The 26,561-nt window shown below is 34.4% G+C and overlaps 1 protein-coding gene across 1 annotated transcript; it reads left to right on the top strand.

Annotated features, from left to right (window-relative positions):
* Window positions 1-23,607: 23,607 nt before the first annotated feature.
* On the top strand, window positions 23,608-24,773 carry LOC133832281 (uncharacterized). Its single transcript, XM_062262648.1, has 5 exons — window positions 23,608-23,734; window positions 23,815-23,916; window positions 24,003-24,269; window positions 24,352-24,399; window positions 24,495-24,773. The coding sequence occupies exons 1-5, from the start codon at window positions 23,669-23,671 to the stop codon at window positions 24,771-24,773; spliced, it is 762 nt and encodes a 253-aa protein (XP_062118632.1). The 5' UTR covers window positions 23,608-23,668.
* The last annotated feature ends 1,788 nt before the right edge of the window (window positions 24,774-26,561 follow it).

Here is a 26,561-nt window from a genome sequence, read left to right as displayed (position 1 = left end):
GAACCCCTGTTATGAACAAATGCAATTTCAATTTTCTTCTTCTTCAATGTTCTTCAGTTCCATATAACCTGTTCTTATAGATTGATTATTGATTGGCCATCTATAGTCATATACATATGTTTTTAAGTCAAAATCTGATAAGTGAGATTTAAATCTGCTGTGGTTATATTGGACATAATTCTAATTTAGAACGAAAGTATCTAAATTAATTGTGTAACTGTTTATTAAGTTGTCAAGATTAATGCTACCTTTGTGGTTCAATTTACCATAGAAATATAGGAAATTGTTACTTAGGTTGAGTTTATAATTCATGGTATGATTATAGGCTGCTGTATCAACTTGTTAATTGAATTAGGTAAAAAGAAGAAGAACTCATACTTTGCATTAGGGAATAATAAAGAGGATTGTTGATGAGATTAAATATCCTATTTGTTTATTCAGTGGTTAAATTAAAAGTTTTACTATTAGTTGTTATTCCATTTACTTTTCAATTATTGTTTCCGCACTTTATAGTTTCTTTTGCTGTGTTTATAAAAATCAAGAATTTTAATTTATCAAATAGAACAAGAAATTAATTGATTGGTAATTGATAAATCAGTCCTTGAGGACGATACTTGGTTTTACCATTTTATTACGAATTGCGACTGTGTGCACTTGCATAGCAAAAATACCGCAACACTTAGCATTCCTTTTATAGAATCAATTAGGCCATTTATTTAATTAAAAAATTAATAAAATAATAGCCAAATAACAGCCCTATGTCGAAATTATCATGGGCTTTAGGCCCGTGAAATTTCTCATTTGATTATAAGCCCGTTGGACTTAAAATCAAGGCTTGTATTATTTTCTATTGATTTAATTAATTAAATGCTTTATCAAATTAATTATTTATAATTTGAACCTTGATTTAAACTTATTTATTAATTTAGATATCAATTTATTTTAGTTAATAAATCTGCCCTAATTTCTCTTTTCTTCTCAAAATTACATAACTTTGTGAAACTATCCAAAATTGACCTAGTCAACTTTGATAGTTCTAATTGATAATTAAATAAATTAATTGAGACTGTCTAGATAATTTTATCCAAGGTACAGTGGGGACCATGGACATATAAAATCAAGCTCCAATAAGTCATCATAAATCTAACAAATAAATTTACTAACTTATTAATTCCTCGTGACTCCACTAAAGACTCGGAATTGCATTCTTGAATTCATAGAACGCTCTATAACAAATATAGATACACTATTAATTATCCATTGTTACAATTATATTTCACTCAATCCTCTATAGACGGTATAACAAATATAGATAAGCTATTAATTATCCATTGTTACAACCATAATTTCACTCAATCCTCTATAGACGGTCTACAATGAGATGGGACTAAAATACTGTTTTACCCCTCATTGGATTTTGTCCTTAAAATACTTAGTTCCTTGTAAATGATATTTCAGTAAACTAATATTAATTACTGAAATGAGATCTCTATCATTTAGTACCTTGAACCAAACCAAAAGGAAACCATCGTTTCACTTCTTCATCAGAAGCTATAGATGTTCATATCTATGATTAACACTCCCACTCAATTATACTACTGAATTCCCAAGATGTAAGTATGGGCTATTCCGTAGGTTAAGTTGGTAACGAACAAGTCAAAGAACTCAAATAATACAATCAGTTAGAATACTAACCACTCAAAATTGAGATTGAATTGACCTATGGACTACTAAATGATATGACTATAATAGATAATAATGGTATGTTTACTTATCCTATCAACTCTCAATATCGGTCTAGTCCGATGTAACAAATACATCTGATCTTTTCTACTTTTCTAATGTTCTAGAAAGAACATAACACTACAATGTGTAAGTAAATAATATCGTAGATTGGCAAGTCAGTGTAAATCTTGTGCACTGACTAATCTTAGGACTAACTTATTTTGCAAATATAATCATATTTATATTCCACTGTGATTACGTAACTTTAAATATGATTAGCTAAATGCTTGGGATTTAATAGAAGTTTTATAAGACAAATAATCATGAAAATAAAATATGTGAGAAAAGTGATTGACCAAGTCAAAAAATTATTTCTATTATTTTATTGATAATAAATGAGATTACAAAGAAATTAGGTTTTAATTAGGGCATAAAACCCCAACAAACTACCACTTGCACTAATTGAAACTAATGCCTTAATTCTACTAATCCCATTTCTTTGATATGATTATCAAATGTAGCTTCTGGTAGTGTCTTTGTAAACAGATCCGCAAGTTTCTCTTCAGATGCAATCTTCATAACCTTCACATCTCCCCGGGCAACATATTCTTGAATAGTGTGATACTTCCTTTCTATATGCTTACTCCTCTTGTGACTACGAGGTTCTTTCGAGTTGGCTATCGCTCATGTATTGTCACAAAACAACGCAAGCGGTTTATCCATTTCTGGAATAACACCAAGATCCAAATAGAACTTCTTTAGCCAGACTATTTCCTTAGCTACTTCTGACGCAACTATGTACTCAGCCTCTATCGTGGAATCTGAGATTGCAGACTGCTTTACACTTCTCCATATCACAGCTCCACCCCCAAGAGTAAACATTATTCTAGAAATAGACTTCATGTCATCGACATCAGTCTAAAAATCATAATCGGTGTAGCCTACAGGGTTCAGAACACCACCCTTATAGACTAACATATAATCCCTAGTCCGCCTTAAATTCTTCAGGATATGCTTAACTGCTATCCAATGCTATGGTTCTGGGTTTAACTGATACCTGCTCACTACTCCCACTGCATAGTAGATATCTGGTCTAGTACACAACATAGCATACATTAGACTTCCAACTGCAGATGCGTACGAAACTTTTCTCATTGCATCTTCCTTTTTAGGAGTATGGGGAGACTGCATCTTTGAAAGACGAATTCCATGGAGGGACGGTAAACGTCCTTTCTTGGAATTTGTCATTGAGAATCCTTCAAGCACTTTATCTATGTAAGATGCTTGAGACAGAGCTAAGAGTCTATTCTTTCTATCCCTAATGATCTGGATACCTAGAACATAACTTGCTTCACCAAAATATTTCATATGGAATTGAGTGCTCAGCCAATTCTTCACATCTGACAATTTCTTAACATTGTTTCCAATGAGTAAGATATCATCTACATAAAGAACCAGGAATACCACTATTTGATTTACCTTCAGTTGGTAAACACAAGGCTCATTAATATTTTGTTCAAAGCCACAGGTTTTAATTATTTCATCAAACCTAAGGTTCCAGCAACGAGAAGCTTGCTTAAGTCCATAAATAGACTTATTCAACTTGCAAACTATTCTTTCTTGTCCAGCTACTCTAAAACCTTATAGTTTATCCATATAAATGACTTTGTCAAGCTTTCAATTAAGAATAGTTGTCTTGACGTCCATTTTCCAGATCTCATAGTCGAGAGCGGCTGCTATGGATAGGAGGATGCAAATGGACTTGAGCATGGATAATGGACTAAAAGTTTTTTCATAGTCCATGCCTTCTCTTTGGGTATAACCGTTTGCCACTAATCGAGCTTTATAAGTCTCGATATTTCCATCAACACCTCTTTTCTTCTTGTAGATCCACTTGCACCCAATGGCCCTAAAGTGACTAGGTGCTTCCACAAGATCCCAGACGAAATTTGAGTACATGGACTCCATTTCCTGTTTCATGGCTTCAAGCCATAGTTCCTTTTCAGGGCTAGTTGTTGCCTGTTTGAAAGACAACAAATCATCATCACTAGTGTCACCAACAAGAATAATTGTTTCACCATCCAAACCATAGCGAACTGGGTTCCTAGAAACCCTCCCTCTACAATGAAGCTCCGTGACTGTTTGCTCAGGAACAATGGTACTTTCTTCATTTAAATTGACTTCGGTCGGTTGGACATGAAGAGTGGGAATTTTATCATCAACTCGCATTGATGACGATGGAAAATTGGTTGGAGTCAATTCTTTAATCGTTTCCTCTAAAACTACTTTGTTGCATGGTTTGAAGTTTTAGACATAGTCATTTTCCTGAAAAGTCTCATTCGTAGAAGTAAACACTTTCTTTTCTTAATGACTATAGAAAATTCCACCGCGCGTACCTTTAGGGTAACCAATAAACATGAAAACATTAGTTTGTGGCTCCATCTTTCCTTTCTTTTTCCTCAGGATGTGGGCGGGACACCCCCAGATTCTATAATGGCGTAAACTAGGTTCACGATCATTCCAGCGTTCTAAAGGTGTTTTGGGGATTGATTTAGATGGCACGGCATTAAGAATGTCGTTCGTGGTTTCAATTGCATGTCCCTAGAAAGAAGATGATAGAGTTGAGTAACTAACCATGCATCTAACCATTTCCAATAAAGTTCAGTTCCGGCGTTCAGCTACACCATTTTGTTGCGGAGTACCTAGGGTAGTAAGTTTTGATAAAATCCCAAGTTCAGTTAAATGATCTTGGAACTGCATATCCAAATATTCTCCACCCCTATCAGATCGCAAGATCTTTAACATTTTACCTAATTGGTTCTAAGCCATCTCTAGGAATTCCGTAAACTTTGAATATGCTTATCATGAGTATCTAGATAAAGTCATGAGTATCTAGAGTAATCGTCAATGAAAGTGACGAAATAATCAAAACCACCCCTGGCTTGTACATTCAAAGGTCCACAAACATCTGAATGCACAAGTCTAAGTGGTTCTTTGGCCCTATCACCCTTTGCAGAGAATGGACGCTTGGTTAGTTTGCCTTCTAGACAAGATTCACAGACATGTAATTCACCTAATGTGAGTTCCCTCAAAGGCTCGTCCTTTGTAAGTCTTTGAATCCTATCATAGCCAATGTGACCTAGTCTCAAGTGCCATAAATACGTCATATTATCGTTATGGGTCTTTTGACGCTTATTAGTCCTAAGTTTAGCTACTTCGAATAAATCATTGTTAAGAGCGAGGGGTTTGTTAGTGTAATGCCCCAAACTCCAGGGACCATTACAGTGTGCCTTGTAAACAGTGGTAAACTCGCTAATCAAGTCATTTGGCCGAAATCGTGTAACTAAGTATGATTAGCGGTTTAGGGACTAAAATTTTTGGTTAAGATATAACGTTTCATTAGAACGTTTACTGTATACATTGGGATCCAAAAATATAATTTTACAGTCTAGTACAAGAAAATATTTACAACAGGCTGATCTAAGTGGCAAAACAGGGTTTAACCCTAGTTCCTCTTTCAACCCTCGGCCGTGGCGGTCGAGCAGCCGCATATGTACACATCGTCACCTAAGCTCTCCAACTCAAGGATGGTCCAACTTTCTTTTTCCTTTACCTGCACCACATAGCACCCGTGAGCCGAAGCCCAGCAAGAAATCTTAATTTGCTCATGAACAGTAATAACATGTCATCAAATCATAAGGCACATGCCTAGCATATATAACCCTAATCAAACAGGCAACCAAATCCACAAAACGATGGGTATCCAGGATAAGAAATCCTGCCCTAATGAGTGGATGACTATCAAGTCAATCTCAATCAGATAAGTGATTTAACACTGGTGGTTCCGGTAACCATACCGGGCTGATAGCCCTGAATAGAAAAGTGACAGTGGTACAAGTCACTACGGTGGGATCCGTTCCCTTTATAGATAAGTGATCCATTCACTAGCTTAGACAAGATAGGTGCATGATGATTAGTCACCAACATAACCTTCCTCATGACTCTAGAGTCATAACTATGGAACACTGTTCCCTAGGCATGTGACAAGCAGTCACCTAGGCCTTAGGCCCTGGCTCTGAGTAACTAGTCCTAGACTAGCCAAGCGCTTATAATTTTCATCGACCTTCGGGTCGATCCAGCATTAATACCCCATATGAGTCATTCAACGCTGATATCGATTAGATCTAATCTTCATTCGGCCCCGCATTCAAAACGCTTATGCCGTTTCTAACTCTTAGGTCAGTGTCCCTAACTAGTCAGTGCCATATACAAGTAAGCAATGCCACCAAACATATATCATATATCCAATATCCGAATACAGGGCATTCAACATGCTTACTTAACAAATACTAGCACAATTAGGATCATGCATAAACACAGAGGCTCAAGCTCTGAACAATATCATACTCAGTATACAAAGCATCTCCTAATCACATGTTTCTCGTGCATTACATTTAAACATCCAACGTGCATCAAGAATAACCATGCATGTCACATATACACAGGGTGCAGTTTTCTTACCTCCAGTTCGAGTGAGAATTAGAACAAGAACGACCCTTGAGAATGATCGATCATTCATCCTTTAGTGGTCACCTAGTAATAACCAAATACAATCTCTGATTAATGAAAATCAACCAAGATAGGGTCTTGATCTAAACCCCACTCTCGGAACCCCGAAATGTACCCACAAGGTGAGTAGATTCTATCCCAAGCCTTAAGGATTGAAACCCCGAGCTAAAAACCCTTAAAAATACTCAAAACAGGGTTCTGAAGAAACTGTAGCACTACCCTCCTAGCGCCCCAACGCTCTTCTGAGAACCAAACCGCCCTAGCCTCCTCTGCATGTAGCGTTGTAGTGCCTTATACTGGGTGCTGTAGCGCTACCTTCAGCCAGCATCTACCCAAAAAGTTCTTCCTTCGATTCCACCATTTCTAACCCAAACCAAAAGCTTCCAAACATAAAAATTAAGTCCAAAATGAACCTAAATATGACCTCCACATATCCTAGGCACCACAATCCCAAGAACCCTAGCCAAAACTCCAATAAATTCCCCACTTTCCAACCAAAAAAACTAGCTGGAACTTAACCAAGAAAATAGAGCAAAACCAAGAGTTCTAATGGCTAAAAACTCACCTCAATCTCAGCAACACACCCTCTTCGATGGTGGAGCGTAACCCTAGCTTATCCCAGCTTGGTTCCTTGGCTTGATTCCTCAAAAAGAAGCTTGAAAATTCAAGAAGAAATGGAGGAGAAAAACCATCAGGAGAGAAGGGAAAATAGGACTCTATTTTTGACAAGGTTCTACAACCTTAATGGCTGATATAAATCTCTAAGGTTGAAAAGACCCAAATGCCCTCAAGTCTAAATAAAGCCTTAATAGCCACCAAGGGCAAAACCGTCCTTTCGCACCTATTTCGTTAATCATAATTAGCACCCTCCAATTCCCACTATTCTCAATATTCTCACATACCAATAATCCATATCCCATTACCCTTTAATTCCTAGTAATGCTCTAATCATTAAAATCACCCTGAGACCCGAACTTAATCCCGTTATGACCAGATTGAACACTTGCATTTCATGATCGTCTCATGCCGAAAGGCTCGAACAAGTCCACATATAATGTGGTACCATTCATAACTCACCCACATGCACAAAAATACACAATTACGCCCTCGATGAGCCAAATTACCCAAATGCCCTTATAATTATAAATACACCCATATGCATGCATTTATCACCATATTATAATATAATTCACATAAACATGCATATGATCACTAAATAACATAATAAATCAATTATGGCCCTCTCGACCTCTTAATCAAGGTCCTAACCCTTATTAGGAAATTCAGGGCATTACAGTTAGGCCACATAATATAAAGCCTGTTTTCCAAACAGGCAATACACAATTGTGATCCATTGAAAGAAATAGATATATTGGAACTTATGGAAGTCATAACAAATCGTTCCAATTGCAACATGGAAACCGAAATTAAATTTCTACTTAAATCCGGAATAAAAAATACATCATTTAAAATTAAATATTTCTTTTCGAACTTCAGACGAGCTCTTCCTCTAGCTTGGAATACAACGAACGCTCCATTCCCAACTATAAGCTTTAAGTCGCGTTCGTCCACTTCCTCCCACAATTCAAGAAGTTGTAAAAAGTTGCAAACATGGTTGGTAGATCCAGAATCAATAATCCAAACGGATTTATCATTCTCTAAAACACATGTTTCAAAGATAAATGAACTATAATCATTATCTCTGTTTTTCACTGCTAGAAACTTGGGGCGATCTCGTTTCCAATGCCCTTTCTCTTTGCAGTGAAAACAATTACCTTTACCATTCTTGTTTTTCTTGTTCTTCCCCTTAGCCGTCTATGCATTTGGTTTCGCACTCGTCTTTGCAGCCTTTGAAAGCTTGGGGTTGTTGTTTTGTCCATCTTTCCTCTTGTTTCCAACTTTCGAAGGCGTAGCTTGGTTAGCTTCAGCCTTAGCTGAATCAGTAGCAATAGTAGTAGTTGTCTTCTTTTCTTCTCCCTTACATGGTCAACCCACGATAGACTCAAAATTTTGAAGCTCGTTTATGAGCTGCGTCAGACCATAGTTGAGTTTATTCAACACATAGTTGGTGGTGAACGGCAGGAAAGCTGGAGAGAGACTGTTGAGGATTAAGCCAACTTGAGTTTCCTCATCTATTGTTGCTCCATGCAGTTCAGCTTCCTAAAAGTAGTTTGTCATTTTGATCAGATGATCGCAGACATGTTGAGAAGGTGCCATCCGAGCATTGGGATATTTCTTGGTGGCCTCAAAACGAGTTTGCGCTGACTTGGCACCAAACATGTCTTGGAACTAATCCATGATTTCGTAGGCCGTCTTGACATTTTCCATCTTTGTCCTGAGAGTGTCAACCATACTAGTCAACATGTAGTACCGCGCCTTGTTGTTAGTCGCCTGCCAACCCTCAAACTTATCCTTCACAGACTTGGTAGCTCCTTAAGTTGGAACTTCCAGGGATTCCTCAATCACAACAAACTTGGAGTTGTCACTAATCAACACAATGTTGATGTATTGCTTCCATTTAAGGAAGTTTTCTCCAGTGAGTTTCTCCATCGAAAGTTGAGAAAGGATGGGATTAGATACATCCATACTTAAAACTACCAATTATCAATAAAATATAAATCAATAACTTTTTCTCAATAAAACTCCTATTCACACAAATTTCCAGAAATTGCACAACATATACCAAAAATATGTAAGATATGAGAAAAAATACCAAAATAATCATATCCTTATTTCTTTAGGCTTTTCACTAATCTATGATATACTTGTCCCGGTTGGCGAGTGTCAAAAATACCACTAGTTAAATAAAGTTGTAAACTTATTTAATAATGGACACCATTATTAACAACCTACTATTCGATCAAAATAATAAAACAAAATCTCTTATTTTGTGAGCTAGACCCATGGTTTCGATAATCAATAGATTTAGTCTTACTAGTCACTGTAGGAGTGAGTCTAGTAGAATTTGACCTATAATTATCTATCTTTCGAAATCTAACCTTGTCAAAATAACTAATGAACACCTTCTGTAGGGGAACAAATCAAAGTGTCTTGAGGCCCCATTAAGCTATTGACTTTGTTAAACCAACGGCGAAGATCGAATATAATTCTTAAAATAACTCATTATTTAAAATTAAAATAGTATTTTTATTATTTATTTTAGAAAATTAATGACTATGGTTTACCAAAAACTTGAAAAAATTAAATTTTTAAAACCAAAGTCCTCAAATTTCTTATTAATTCTAAAGTGTCACATTGAAACAAATTCAATTAAGTTAGAATTAATTTATTACTAATCAATATTTAGGTTTAACTAACATAATGAACCTATACAATTAAGTCCAACTCAAGTAAATGGGCCTTAACAATTGGGCTTGTATGGAGGAATGCTGGGTCCAGTATGCCATTCCCACTACAAAGACCCCCATACTTCCATACAAGGTCCAAAAGACAGCAATTTAAACCTTCATTTTATTAATGGTTATTAATTGATTAGGCCCACTATAGTCATGCAAAGCAAATGAGCCTTCACAAGATGAATAACCCCCAAGAGAGGAATTTAAACTTTACATTTTCTAATGGGCCCAAATAAAATCTATCATTTTATGAAAATTTTATTTGGCAAAAACTATATATCTAACAAATATATGGGCCACTATATGCATCTAAGCCCAATTGCAAAAATACCACATATAGTGCAAACATACATGTTATAATTTGATGAGCCTAATCATGTTACTATATTAGCAAGTCTATGAATTTATGCAAAAATACCACAATTTATTTCATTTGCAAAAATATCACAATTAATTAGGTAGAATTTATCAAAAATTCAAATTAATTAATTTTTTACAAAAATATGTCAATTTCAATGAAATTGATCAACAATTAGCAAAAGTTAATTTAAATTTCGTTTACCAACAATTAACTTGATTTAGGTTAATTTGAATAAAAAAATTAATTTAATTTAAATAGGATTTATCAACAATTAACCAGAGTTAATTTGAATCCCATTCATTAAAAAAATATTTTAACAATTTTAAAAAAATAAAATATTAATAGTTATAACAAGATTAAAATATCTCAAAACAGTTAAACAAATTCAAATATTCATGAAAATTTCTAACTAACAAATTTCAAATAATTTAAATATTAAAAATTATAGAAAAAACATATATTTATATTTTGAAATAAAGATTTAATAAAAATAACAAGTATTTAGAAGAAAAAATCTTAAATATCTGATATCTTAATTCTAATATATTAATATATTAAAAGATTTAAAATCAAGTTAGTCTATTTTGAAAATATCTAATTATTTCAATCTCAACCAACAAAAATATCTTATTTTAAAAAATATTTTTAATTAAAAAAACAAATCTGACATTTTCGGTTTTGATTATAAATAATCAATTTTCACAATTTTATTTAAAAAAAATTAAAAAAAAATCGGATGAAGAGTACCCGAGATGGGTACTGTTCACCATGCGGATGCAAGGTGTCACAGGCCGGCTATTTAGGTACTCCAACTAGACGGAACGTGCGGCACTTGCAGACACTTAAAGCTAGCAAGTCAACCTACAACACACACCTGCAGGCAAATAAACTCAGTGGCTAGCCACATACACAATGCGGATATGCAACGGGCAATAACGAAGTATAAGCAAGCACAAAGCAAGTCATTTATGAGAACGTCCACACAACACAAAGCACACAACAAGGCAAATGGCACGCAGTGGCCCAACGAAGATAATAGACAGGTAATACATAAGCAACAAGGGTGCACAAAGGGGCAAGTATAGATAAACATCGTTTTATTAATATATAGCCTTGATAGGGCAAGGGAGTACACAACTTTGGCCCCTATCTGTTGATGGCCATGGTGCTTCCCTAAGTCACCAGGTCACCTCCCCCTAAGGAGCCTTCTAGAGATACAAGGTCTTCCTAGTAACATATATGATTTTTGTCAGGGAGACATATGCATAATTACAAAACTGCCACTACCCTATCCCATGAGGTTGCTTGGTGCAAGACTTGACTAATGATCAAGCACCAAGGCATGCTCACTTACAAAATGGCCCCATGTGGGTGTGCTAAAGGGGCAGCACGCCACACTCTCCCCCACTCAACTCTTCGACGTCCTCGATGAAGTAGCTTGTAGATCTTCAATCTTCTGTGTGAGCTTCTTCAAGTCTTCTACCCTCTCCCAGCTGATCTCGTCATCTGCGAGCCCCTTCCATTTTACCAGATACTCTTTATGCTTTTTACGGTCAGTGGTGACCATCCTTTCTGCCAGGATTTCTTCAGGTTGATGCTTGCTCCTTGGCTGAATGATGACTCCAACTCTGGTTGACTGGTTGCACTCTAGATTTGTTGGATCTTCATGATACGGCTTCAGGTTGTTGACGTGAAGGACCGGGTGTATCTTCATCCATGCTGGTAGGTCGACTTTGTAGGAAGTTAGGCCAACTTTTGAGATGATTGAGACCGAGCCCTCGTACTTGCGAACGAGTCTGATGTCTTTGTCTCCTCGGAATCTCAACTATTCGGGGCTCAGCTTGATTAATACTAAGTCACCTGCTTTGAACTCCAGTGGTCTGTGCTTCTGATCTGCCCACTTCTTCATTCTTTTTCTAAATAAGCTCGGGCAATCTCTGTCGTTTTCTTCCAGTCTTTTCTGATGTGAAAGGCTCGCGGGTTCCGACCGCGATATTTGTCCACTGTGTGGGGCAACAGTGGCTGCTGTCCATTAACAACTTCAAAAGGGATCTTATTCGATGAAGAACTCTTAGACACTACAAGAAAAAGCTTCATTAATAGCATTGCATTTGGACATTATTAAAAAAACGCTATTAAAAAGTTACATAATCTATACAACACACTGTTCATTTAATTGGCGGGAGTATTATTTCATTATTGGCGCTTATTGTTGTTCTTTTTTTTTGTCAAAACAGCTTAATTGAAAAAGGAAAAGACAAAGAAAAACCCATTTCCCCTCCCTCATTCCCGTCTGTCTCTCTCTTCCCACGTTACCCGTCTCTCCCATTTTCTCCATTTTCACTCCATAGCATAATCCATCTCTCTCTCAAAGGAACCCAGACGAACTCGCCTCTCCCACCCACTCACTGTGAATCCCTCTCTCAGAGGAACCCAGACGAACCCAGTGCCTCTCCCACCCGCTCACTGTAAATCACTCTCAGACGAACCCAGACGGACCCAGCGCCGACGAACCCAGTGCCTCTCCCACCCGCTCACTGTGAATCTCTCTCAGAGGAACCCAGACGAACCCAGCGCCTCTCCCACCCGCATCTCGGTTCTCTCAGTCAGCACAGCCAAGGGTCTCTCTCGGTTCTCTCAGTCGGTGCCTCTCCCGTCCGATCACTCTCTCTCAGTTAATCAAGCAGCTCCGAAGTACACCTCTACCCAGCAAGTAAGTGCATGCATTTTTGTTTCTTCTAATTGTATACATTAAACTCATTTTTAAAAACAATTCTCTGTCTTTCCTCTAACTCCTTGATGTATAACTTGTTTTCTTCAATAATTTGAGCTTGTTTCTCTGTAAGACTCTGCAATCGGTTTCTGACCTGGGCATAGTGCTGATGTTAAGTAATAGAAAACACCAAAAAGAAACTCCAAGGGGCATAGAAAGATGTGAACAGATAGAATTGTTTTTAAAAATGTTGTAGTTTTCTCTTTAGTAATTGAATGGTAAAGGGTATACCTGGATTTTTGGAGTACAGAGTATGATGAGTTAGTGAGATTGATTCATACTGAATCATAGCTAAGGAGATTAAAGTCTGAACAAGAATCACTTTTCTTGTTCTCAAGTGTTTTGAGAGGCAAAAGTTTTCCCGAGAGTACTTTTTTGTATTTGTTCATGATCATGGTGTTTTGATCATTGAGAGATTGAGCTGCTGTAATCAAGAGTTGTATACACATTGTATCAAGATCAATAAAGGGGAGAAACTGGAAGTAGGAACTACCATTTGGCCGAACCAGTATAAAACTGTTTGTGTTTCTTGCTTTATTTTCTTTTCTGTTTTGCTGAGATAATTGCTGTAGCAATACTTTAGCATTCGACTGTTTGATTGGTATTTCTGTGTTCTTGTGCATCAGTTTTAATTATTGCTAACATTTAGCATTAGTTTGTAGTTGTGCTTGCTGTTTAGTTGTGTTAGCAGGAATTACCACATTCTTCATTATCTTCTCCACAGTTGATGCCTAATAAGAAAATTTCAAAATGACAGTAATTAGATAGTTTTAACATTTGTCCGATTCTCAAAGGTTAATCATCTAGTTCCAGTTTCAGGCTAATAATGAAATTGGTGTTGGCCATTCTTAATCAACTAAAGGTAGGTAATCTTAGTACAGACATACCAGGCTTTTATTCGTGGAGAGGATAGAAAATTTACAACCTTATATCACTAACAAGCTCAACTAGGCACCACAACGCACAGGTCAAGTAATTTCTATAAAATTTGAAATGAACCCACAGCTAAAATTCCCAATTACTAGAAGAGCCACACCCTTATACCTCATCAAAATCCTGGAAACTTCTATATATTTTCAACAACCCCACTATCTTAATTACATATATGTCTAGATCTCCAATCCACCTAAAATTTAAAAAGTAAAAATTCACCTATTTTCTACGTCAGAGTATGAGTTTACATACAAATAAGTAAATCATCCTGTCAGAATTTCGAAATCAAGTCCAGATTTTAGACCCAATAAAATAAATTCTGAACCAAAATTCTCTCTGGTATGATTTGGTGAGACAGACTATGGGGAATGGGGAGCCAGATCTATATAAATTTTATTAACTACCCAATTAAGTCAATTGTAGAATACAAACCAAAAATCAGCAAAATCTAATAGATACGAATAAAAACAGTTACGAAATATTGCATCCTCTTCACACTCACTGCTATCTGACTTGGTTCCTGAAAAACTCTCAAGTGATTGCTCAGTGTTCCCACTTCCCATCATAAACCCAAATACAGTGCTTGCTCTTCATACTCTTTTTTTTTCCCCTGAATTCTTAGGAAAAAAGGAAAGGAAAGAAAGAAAGAAAACTTCACCCCCTAAATTCTCTTCGTTGGTTCTCCGCATTTCATCTCTATCAGGTATCTAATGTTACTCTTTAATTTCCATATCTATGTTTTGATTAATCTAATTTATGTATATCAGCATTTGGGTTTTCAAGAAATTTTAATAATGTACTGAGCTGAGATTCTCGTAGGTGAAAAGAAATTAAGTCAATTTTTGGTGGAGTTGGTTTCTTAGAGGTTTCTCTCGTGATGAAATGATGGGATTATTTATTTGTTCTCAATTATTTTTTATCAAATAGACAATTTCTGGGCTATTGAAAAATATTTTACTTGTTTTTTGTTCTTTTGATTTTGATTTATACATTTATAAGCCAATACTTTGTATGTAAACTAACTAAAACAATATTGGCATATTATCTACTTTCTTATATGAGTTTGCTCTATTTTTGTCATATACTCTATGATGAGTTCTATTTAATATCCAAATATAAAGGTAAAGTGAGCTATTTCATTCTACTTGGAGTGAATTATATGGTACTAATTAAAGAAAACAAATCAAAACTATGATTGGATTCAGAAAACTTAAAGTTGTACTTCCATCTTAAAGTTATCTACCAACTTTGATACAAGAACACTTGATGGGCACTAAATTGTTTCTCTCTCTCTTTACTGTTTTCTGGCTGGAATTGAATTATGGGTTGATTGGTCTGGATTTTATTGCTGTTTTTTTCTCTGAATTACTGGGTTAGCAATTGTTTGAAGCAGGAAGATTTTATCAGTTTTGCCTAATGATAAAAGCAGTTTATATGAGTTCTGTTTCAATCATTTCAGGACCACAAGAGTACAATAAAGGCAATTTACACGGGTTCTGAATTTCTGGAGAGTGTTTTTGCTGGTGTTGAAGTTGGTATAGTGTTTCTGTACTTGGCGTTTTTTGTTCATACTAGTTCGTAACTGTCCTTTATGCCTTAACAAGCTTAAATGATCATTTATTCTGCTGGACTAATCCTGAATATTGATGCACAGGCTCGATGCTAATTTGTTTCGTCGATTTCAGTTATTCAGGATTCACTCCACGAACATAAACAACGGGTGGACTTGCCAAAAAGTAAGTGTTATGTTTATGGATAGTTTCCCTTGATATCAATGTACAAAATGTGTCTGTGCATGCATGTTTTCATGTCACTCAAACTACATCAACATCAAGAACAAGAATATTCACAAGCTCATTCCCTCCCTCCCAATACTATTACAATTTTTTTTGGTCACTGTTGTATATGCAAAAACAATCAATAGAATATTCTTTAGATATTTTAATTAATTTCTTCTTTTTGTAGAGAAAGAAAGAAAGATAAAACTTGTTCTAATTGTAGCTTAAATGTTAAGATATTAATGTTTATGCATTTTTGTTGAGTGTTCTACAATTCTAACATCTACTAGTCTTCCTAAAAAAAATAGTTGTTGGGTTTATTATATCTGTGTATTTATATGTATTGAAAGAATGTTAGCTACTTGTTGTCTTTGGTTGATTTGTGTTGAATTTCATTTTCTTATCTATAGTATTTACAAGTTATATTAAATATAAGAAAGTGAAACTAATTTTCATTTCCATTAAAGATATTTGGTTTCGTTTGTCTATTAATTGTTTTAATGTTTGCACAATAACTCTCTCCTTTGCTCATTATTGTATTCTCTCAAACTTGTTCCTCATATTTTTTTTAATCCTATTGAAACATATTGTGCATTGTTGCAGGTACTTTTCCTTCGGATAAAGAGAGAAGACATTTCTACCTTAGGTTAAAGAGAGAGAGAGAATACATTTCTGTAGAGCATCAGGTTTAATCCTTAATGGGCTTATATGCTTATAGAGATTGAATGATCTTATTTGTTTGTTATTCTGTTTAAATCAAACTTGAACTAAATTTATTGTTTGTATTGGTATTATCTCTTGTTCTAAATGTTATACTCATGATCAAATAACAAAGTCAGTAGTTAAAAGGAAACTCTTTCTCAAAACTAGAACAACATATTCAATGGCACATTTAAATAAATGTGTAGAGTGTAGAATGTAATGTTAGTAAAAACAGAAGTGAACCAAAATGAATATAGCTCAGAAAACTAAATAGAGAAGAAGAAAAGAAATAATGAAACCAACACAAGAATTATATTGGTTGAAGAACAAAGATCACTGTGATCTTTGTCTCTACTCCAGTTTCGAACTTGATCTCATATTCTTTATTGAACAATTGATAAAGTATGAATCCTATAAGGCAAAGTATCTTTGCCTATATATGTCACACTCCTCACATATAAATAAATTTATAAACAACTAGATATCTTTGTCCTTTTTTCTCTTGATCTGATTTTTTTTTTTTTTTTTTTATTATGAAGAAGACTAGGACTTATATAGCTAGCTTAGATAGCAGCTAAGTGAAGAAAATGTTGAACAAAAATTGGGTGAAACTAAACAGGTATTATTTCAAAAATAACTTTAAATTTCAAGTAATATTGAAGGCCTAAGAAAATATATTAAGGTTAATCTCTTTTTTTTAAAAAAAATATGTAGAGCTACAAAAGAGTACACGGATGCGGCATGGGACTTTGTGAAAATGGTAGAAAGAAATTATGGTTTTCCAAATAAAATTATCTGTCCTTGTAAGAAGTGTCGAAACTTAAATCATCATTGTGTTGATGATGTTTTTGAGCATTTAGTTATAACCGGAATGGATCCAACTTATCGTATTTGGGTTCACCATGGAGAGCAACCCATTGATACTCAAGTTGACGAAGTTTCAAATGATATGGATGCATTTGATTTATACACGACTGCTGCCATGGATGATGTGGACAATAATATAGGTTGTGGAGGTGGTGAAGATGATGAATTTGTTAACGAAGATCTTCAAAAGAAGTTGGAGGATGCGGAAACTCCTTTATATGAAGGGTGTGAGAAATACACAAAACTTTCATCAATTGTAGGTTTATATAGGTTGAAGAATCTGAATGGTTGGACAGACAAAAGTTTTACTAGACTATTAGAACTCCTTTGTGATATGTTTCCCAAAAACAATGTACTTCCTGATTCCATGTACTCAGTTAGGAAATTTTTGAGAAATTTTGATTTGAAATATGAAAAGATTGATGCTTGTATTAATGATTGTTGCTTATTTAGAAAGGAGAAGGCTAAAATGGATGTTTGTCCAAAGTGTAGTGTTTCTAGATGGAAAGTTGATAAACACACAAAGAATGTTAAAGTTGGTGAGGCTGCCAAAGTTTTGAGGTATTTTCCGATAATACCCCGAGTGAAAAGATTGTTTAGATCAAAAGAAATGGCTGAAAACTTAAGGTGGCATTTCACTCATAAAAGTATTGATGGGAAGATGCGACATCCAGTGGATACACCTGCTTGGGATTCCATTAATGAAAGATGGCCAGAGTTTAATCTTGAACCACGCAACCTTAGGCTCGGACTAGCTGCTGATGGAATTAACCCCTATAAAAGTCTAAGCTCCACTTCTAGTTGTTGGCCAGTGATGCTTGTTATCTATAATTTACCACCTTGGTTGTGCATGAGGGACGAAAATACATTTTTGTCATTATTGATTCCAGGTCGTAAACAACCTGGAAACGATATTGATATTTATTTGGAGCCTCTTATTGAAGACTTAAACAAATTGTGGAATAATGGAGTGCATACTTATGATGCATTCGACAAAAGCTTCTTCAATTTGAAGGCAATGTTGTTGTGGACAATAAACGATTTTCCTGCATATGGAAATCTTGCTGGGTGTACAACCAAAGGCAAGACAGCTTGCCCGATTTGTGGTAATGATACATGTGCAACTAGGCTGAACATAGTAAAAAAATTTCATACCAAAATACTAGGAGATTTCTCCCGTTTGATCATCCATATCGGTCTAAGAAAGCATGGTTCAATGGAGCTACAGAAGAAAGAGGCCCCCCTAAAGTTTTGAGTGGTAGTGAAATTGTTGAAGAACTAAATCAAATTACCAACGATTTTGGAAAAAATATGAATCCCAAAAAAAGGAGTCGGGATAATAAGGTGGAAGGAATGTGGAAGAAGAAATCTATATTTTTCAATCTACCATATTGGGAGGTTAGTTTAATATATTTTGAAGTTATTTAAAATTGAAAGTTTAAGCTTATAAAATGTAACTTCAATTTGTTGATGATGTGTCTTTAATCTTTGTAGGTTTTGTTAGTTCGTCATAATTTGGATGTTATGCATATAGAAAAAAATGTGTGTGATAGTATTATTAGCACATTGTTGGGCTTGAATGGAAAATCCAAAGATCATCTTAATGATCGATTCGATTTAAAGGATTTGGGTATCAAGAAGGCCTTGCATCCGGTGGAGAAAGATGGGATTATACGACTTCCAGCAGCATCTTACACACTTTCTAGATCAGAGAAGACAATGTTTTGCCAAAGGTTATTTGATTTAAAGTTACCTGATGGTTATAGCTCAAACATTAGTAACTGTGTAGTAGTTGAGGAACGTAAGTTGATGGGGCTTAAGTCTCATGATTTCCATGTCTTAATGCAACAATTGCTGGTAGTGGCCATTCAAGGATTGATGGAGGATGGTCCAAGAGAGGCAATTATAAGACTTAGCAAATTTTTTAATGGATTATGCCAACATGTGGTTGACGTAAAAGAAATCATAGAATTGGAAGCAGAAGTAGTTGAAACAATTTGTATGTTTGAAAGATATTTTCCTCCTTCATTCTTCGATTCTATGGTACATTTAGTTGTTCACCTTGGACGAGAAGTGTTATTATGTGGTCCTGTTCAATTTCGATGGATGTATCACTTTGAAAGGTAAATATTTTTAGTAACCTTTCAATAGTATAACATGAATTTCCCTTAACTAATGAGGAAGGTTCCTTTTTTATTTGTAGATATATGAAGTTACTTAAAGGGTATGTGATGCAACCTACACATCCCGAAGCATCTATTGCTGAACGTTACCTTGCTGATGAGTAAATGCGCTTTTGTGCATCATTTTTGAAACAATCTAATGACGAAGGTTCCTTCATTGGACGTAACGAATATAATGATAGTGATGTGATACTTGAAGGTCGTCCACTTCATTGTGGTGTAACTGTTACACTAAATGATTAGGATCTAGCTAGTGCACATCGCTATGTATTATTCAATTTAGCTGTCACAGAGCAATATTTAGAGTGAGTGGATAAACTTATTATCTTCTAATTTCACTGTCGCTTAATTATTGATGGTGATTAATTTTTAAAAAAAATATAGGATGCATCTACAAGAACTAAAAAAGAATAACAATACTTTAAGAACCAATCACACTCTACTTTGGAAACAACATACTGAGCTTTTTCCCTTGTGGTTAGAAGAAAAGGTATGGGCCAATAATTTTTAACATAGCATCAAATTTGTATTAATCTGAAATTACGATTAAATTATGTGATAAAAATGTTTCCTTCTGTAGTTTTCTACTGCAGAATTTGATGCTATGTTATCAAGATTAGCACATGGTCCTCGTAAAGCAGTCATATCCTATAAGGGATATGTTATTAATGGGCAACGATTTCATACTAAGGATGCACAGAGAACGACACAAAATAGTGGTGTTTATATGGAAGCAACACAATGTGTAGATCTAGTGCTAAAGATGATGCACAATTGGCTGATGTTGTAGGATATTATGGGTTAATTAATCAGATTATACTCTTGGACTATTACAGTTTTCATATCCCTTTATTTAGGTGCAATTGGGCACATGTTGGCAAGGGTGTAAAGAAGGTTGATTGGTATACTCTTGTAAATCTACACCAAGGACAAAAAGAGTTTATTAGAGAACCATTCATACTTGCTTCACAAGCTAAACAGATATTTTACGCAAGGGAGAATGAAAATTCAAATTGGTGTATTGTGTTAAAGGCTCCACCAAGAGGACACTACGAATCAGAAATATATGATGACCAACATGATGAGAATTCGATTGCTCAAAGTTAAAAAGTACAACATTTTCTTATTAATCATAAAATGTTTAGTCATTACTTTTTTATGATTTTTTTTATTATTGTACTTATTAAGTTTCTTGAACTGCTTTAAAAATTGTTTCCTTAACTTGAGCATTGTGATTGTCATATTTAAAATACATGTTTTTGTATGATGCAAATCTAGTGCATATTTCAAATTACTTTTAACTAAATCTCTTAATCTCTTAATCTTATACAGGTACAATATGGAGACTAGAAAAAAGAAGCAGGATGGAAGTGTAGTCAATGAAAAGGATGGAGGTTTAGTCAATGAAAAAGAGGTTGGATCACCTTCAACTCAAGTTCACTTGCAACCTGGTGCTTTGAAAGCAATTGTGGCAGAAAAGAGGAGGCAATTAGCAGCTAAGTTTGGAAAGTTGGCAGAGAAGAAGAAATCGAAGCTTCGTTTTGCATCCTCTACTAAAGTTGTAATGGATTCACCACCTGCATCTAAAAGATCTTATGAAGCAGCGTTTGGTATAAATCCAACAAATGAGGATGACAACGAAGATGAAAACATGTCCCCACAACGAGCAACTGCGTTAGGTAGAACCCAAGCAACATCTCCACTCCACAACCTGAACAAAACAAGAAGATCTCTGCGCCATTTTGTTGACAATGATTTTGAAGATGATTTTAACACTCCACAAAAGAATTCAGAAACTATGATGAACGAGTCACCCAAGTCTAGGTAGATTAGGCCATCAACCAAAGGTTCTCCTGCTGCTAATACAAGGTCCTCCCATCGCCAATCTATTTCTCATGAAGAAGATGTGCCTCTCAATAATAATCAGGAAGAATTTCTAGTTAACTCTACAGAGCATGTCACTCAAAACAAAAGAAAAAGAGGCCCAACAAAGCTGAAAGGTATTGCTCTCCAACCTGATGGTCGTATTACTGTAAGGTTTAATGCAAGAGGACAAGCTGTAGGGGAAGGCTCGGTTAGTCTTTCATCATTTATAGGTCCTCTTGTAAGGGAACTTGTACCATACACAATAGCTGATTGGCGAAAGGTTCCAAAATCAATGAAAGATATTTTGTGGTCAACAATCCAGGTTCTAAACTTATATTTATTCATGTGTTAAAAGGTAAAATTTTTAGGTGAATACTCATAAATTAATATTTAATGTGAATGCAGACAAGGTATAAGGTGGACAAAGATTGGGAACGAGACTGGTGTATGAAAGTAATGGGAGACCTGTGGAGATCTTCCAAGTCCAGGCTAGTTACTAAGCTGAACGAGCTACGAAATGAACAAGAACGACTAAAATTAAAGCCTGATAATATCAAATCAGAAACTGAATGGAGAGTATTTGTGCGTGAAAAAACCAGTAAACAATTTCAGGTAACCAAAATTTCAATATATGTATTATATAGATTCTGCTTATTACAAATAAATTGGGTACCATACTTATTTCAGTTTGGTTTATTATCAGGAGAAAGATTGAGAAAAAAAAAACACTCATTGCTTACTTAGCTGTTACATCTCTGATATTGATGAATTATAGTTTTAATGCTTTTGGTATGGATAAATAGCTAAAGTTCTTTATTACATCCTATAAATGTAGATCAGTAGATATATCTATATATATGTATGGATGCCTTTCGTGTATGAAAGAATTGTAGAAATTTTAGAAATAAATTTATCAATGATGGTTCTATGATTATTCTTGGATTCGATTATTAGAATTTAATAGTTTATTCATTATCACAAGTGTTTATATAATCTAATTTTAAATATGTTTAGCTTTATTGATATTATCATACATATGTGGATATATATATATTAATTAGTTTAAAGTTTTATATTGGTATGCAGTTTAGACTAATCTCCTTATGAATATATATCTATAGAGAGAAAGAGAAGAAAAGATCTGTCATATGTCTATAAAAAAATTAAAATTTCTAAGCACATGAATGATACTCTGTTATTAGCAATTAGTTAGTTCTTTTTATATATGCATAAATAGAATAAACAATAAGAAGACATGTCTGGCAGTTAGAAATTGACTTACCACTGTTGGTCTTTTTTTTTTTTTTTATGCTACTCCACTCCATCTTATTGTATATAAGTCATAGGGACGTTGGATTGGGATTACTTCTTAAATTCCTTGAGAGATTCGATCCATTTACATCTTCTCTTACAGAATCACTCATTTCACACATTTAAACTTAATTTAACAAAAACAGAAAAAGATATATCATATGAGGCCTGTTAACAGTTTCATTTAACATATAAATCAATTTGGTAATGCAATACAATCAATCAGTAAAAATAATCATATTCAGGAACTTAATTGTTATATTTTATAATTTAGGAACTAATTTACTAAATCAAATAGTTTAAGAGGCTGTTATGCTAATTTTTTTATTTTTGAACTTGTTAGGAATGAATTTGATGTAAAAGTATAACAGACAAAATAATAAAAAAGAGCAAGTCAACCAAGGGTGTAGTTTCTTTTGTCATGGCTTAGTTGATGATCCAGATAAGGGTTCTTTTTTTTAGGCTTTGACAGAGAAAACAAAACCCAGTTCAATATCTGGTTAGGTGAAAATGTTTATCAAGAGATTGGATAAGTAAGATATTTTTTTCTTGGTGTTATGGAGTATATAATATTCTTATTCTAGAACAATGCATTATGCTATATCAGTCAATTAAAACTATTTCAGGTCTGATCAAATTAAGGCAGTAGAAATCCTTAGTAGTTTCTGCATAATCTTAGCAACATTAGATTGTCTTGGCTTGATATGCACATATGAAAGTTAAACTCTATTGGCCTCAAGAGCTGCATTGAGACTACAATTATGGTTAGTTTTTAGAATATCTTTATGCTCTAAATTTGTACTCTTGCAACCACAAACAAATTTCAAATTCCAAATTTACAATTGGCTTAATTGTATTCTCTTCTTGAAAATGTGTTTCTAAATTTATTTGACAAAGCTATTCAAGAGACACTATTATCACCATTCACAGTCCACCAACCATCCCATCCCTGTTCAGGAGGAGTTGTACTGTGTTTACTATTTCATTGCTAGAATACTGGTTCTGTATGTTTCTTTTGCTGCTGGAGTGCTTACTGTTGGAGTGTTTATTACATACTCTTTTCTTTGCTGCCATAGTTACTGTTTTATTGTTGAAAAACTATTATGTGTATTGTGTTTACTGTTTTATTGCTAGAATACTGGTTTAGTTTTTTTGTTTTACTGCTGGAGTGTTTGGTATTCTGTATGTTCAATCGCTGGTTCATTTCTTATTTATTTTAGGCGATTAGCAATAAGTTTAAAGAGATGAGGAAGAAACAACTCCCACATACATGCAGCAGGAGAGGATATGCTCGAACAATGGATGACATGGTAAAAATTTAATAAATATTTTTGGTAGCTAAACATAAGAAAATATATGTTCTCTTTCTGAAAAATGTACTTGGATACAGAGTAGGGAAAGCTCAAAACCTGTAACAAGAGTTCAAGCTTTCTTAAAGACACACACAAAGAAGAATGGTGAACCTGTGAATGCACAAGCTGCTGAAGTTATTGTAAGTAATTTACCCTTTGTTTGTAGAAACATATGTATTTGTATGCACATAGACTTATTTAACAGTCAACTTGAAATGATTTATAGGAGAAGCTACAAGTTCTTGCAAATGAAAAACCAGATTCATGCACAACACAGAATACTGTACAAGATGCTCTCACTATCATATTTGGTCCTGACAAGAATGGTAGATCATTAGCTAATGGGAGGGGAGTAACTAATACAAAGTTAGCTATTCTAAGAGCAAGAGATGACCATATTTCACAATTGGAATCAAGTCAATCTGAGATGAAGAATAAAATGTCTGAGATGATGAATCTTATTAATACTATTGCAAAAAGTGTAAACATTCAGGTAAATTAAATTAATTGACTTCTGTTTATTTTACTCTATTCATTGAAAATTATAAATGACTAAATTATTCTCAAACTTGTAGGGGTTTACTCAACCAAGTGAAGCGGAGTCACACATGCCTTCTCCTATGGTAACTACAATTTTAATTACTACCTATCATTTCACTTTTAATTTTTTAAGTATCAATATTATCTATAAATAAATATATGTTTTATCATGTAACAGAGTGTTAATAATCTGAAGTTCACTCCTGAAAACAATGCTTGCAATTTACTGGATTGGAATGGAAGTGGAGAAATTGTTGCAGAAGGTCGATGGTCTTCTAGTGATCCTTTATGTGAGGTGCATCATCTTCGTCTTGGGCCTAATGCAATGAGAGTTTGGGTTGATGTTGCTAAGAAACCTACTGCATATTTATGGAGACCAACATCACATATGAGTACAATTGAAGAAGCGGTTGGTTGCACTGTTGCTTGGCCTTCTAATAAAGTTACAATGAGGTAAAATTTCATGCAACTTAAAAATGATTTATAAATAGTAAAACAAATCAGCTGTAGTAACTAATTATATCATCAAAATATATAGGAAATGAACATAATGGATGAAATTCAATTGTTTCTTGGTAGATATCTTTGGTACGTATCTTTGCATAAAATTAACTAATGAATGAACATGTGTTTTCAACTATTTTGGCTACATTGTTTTCTTAATTTTATATATTTTTCACTCTTACAGGTGCACAACTAATGAATGAAGTGTAATATTTTGGAGGGACGCCCATGATCAACAAATTATGAATCAGTTTGTTTTAAAACTTTTGCTTATGTATTTTGTCTTGCAATATACTCGTACTTTTGGGATATTGATATTTTAGCTTTATGTAGCGAACATATTAAGAATATTTGAATTTATGTTAAGGTATAATTTTTAACGTGTTATATGTTTATCATTTGTTGCAATTATTCATATGTTAAAAGATAGAAAAATATAAAAGTTTTTGTTATGCCATGAAATTGTTCATATGACAATGATTAATGATAACAATAAAGAAACGCTATTAAAATTAAGGATGATTACAAACAAAAAACGCTATGTCTGATTACTAATTACATTTTCAAAATGCTATTACATATCTTTACATAATGTTTGGAAAATGCTATTAAAGCAAGGGTAATTACAAACATAAAACGCTACGACTGATAACTAATTACATTCTTAAAACGCTATTGTATATCTTTACATAACAATTTAAAAACGTTATTCACAGTAAGTACGACTACAAACATAAAACGCTATGACTTATAATTAATTGCATTTTAAAAACGCTATTGTATATCTTCACATAACGTTTTAAAAACGCTATTAAAAGTAAATAATACTACAAACAAAAAACACTATGGTTGATAACTAATTACATTTTAAAAACGCTATTGTATACCTTTCAACATCATTTCTGCATAACGTTTGAAAAACACTATTAAAAGTAAGTATTTTCAATTTAACATAATCAATGACTACATACATAAAACGCTATGACTGACATCTAATTATATTTTTAAAACGCTATTATATATCTTTCAACAACATTTTTACATCACAATTTAAAAACGCTATGAAAAGGTCCAGACTTTTAATAACATGGGATAATATAGCGTTTGTAATAACGCTATCGTTTGTTAAAGACAGCGTTTTAAAAACGCTATGGAATGCAGTTTTTCTTGTAGTGAGAGTTGAAGCAAAATTGAGCTACATCGAGTAGTTGCGGCTAATTCTTCTAATTGGCACCGACAAAGTGGCGCAAGTACTCCTCCAACATCCCGTTGAATCTTTCTGTCTGCCCATCTATTTGTGGATAGTAGCTTGAGGATATGTTCAATTGTGACCCCAAGAGATTGAATAGTTCTGACCAAAATGTCCCAGTGAATCTTCCATCTCGGTCACTAACAATGTTCTGGGGCACTCCCCAATATTTGACAATATGCTTAAAGAATTGGCGGGCTGTCTCCTCTGCCGAACAGTACTTTGACACTGGGATGAATGTTGCGTACTTTGAGAATCTGTCCTTGACCACCAAGATCGCACTTAAATCCCCTATCTTCGATAGGATGGTGATAGAGTCAAGCGATACACTCTCCCATGGTCGGCTTGGGACTTGCAACAGCTCCAACAACCCAGGTGTCTTGTTCCTATCGACCTTGTCTTGCTGACAGACGAGACAGGTCTTGGTGTACTCCACTACATCATCTCGCATTTGTGGCCAGTAGTATCCCTGCTTCAAAAGGGAATGCGTTC

Source organism: Humulus lupulus, chromosome 4 (assembly GCF_963169125.1).
Source record: "Humulus lupulus chromosome 4, drHumLupu1.1, whole genome shotgun sequence".
In the NCBI taxonomy this organism is placed as follows: domain Eukaryota; kingdom Viridiplantae; phylum Streptophyta; class Magnoliopsida; order Rosales; family Cannabaceae; genus Humulus; species Humulus lupulus.
The sequence above is the reverse complement of the archived record's forward strand: the minus strand, read 5'-3'. Positions and strand labels throughout refer to the sequence as shown.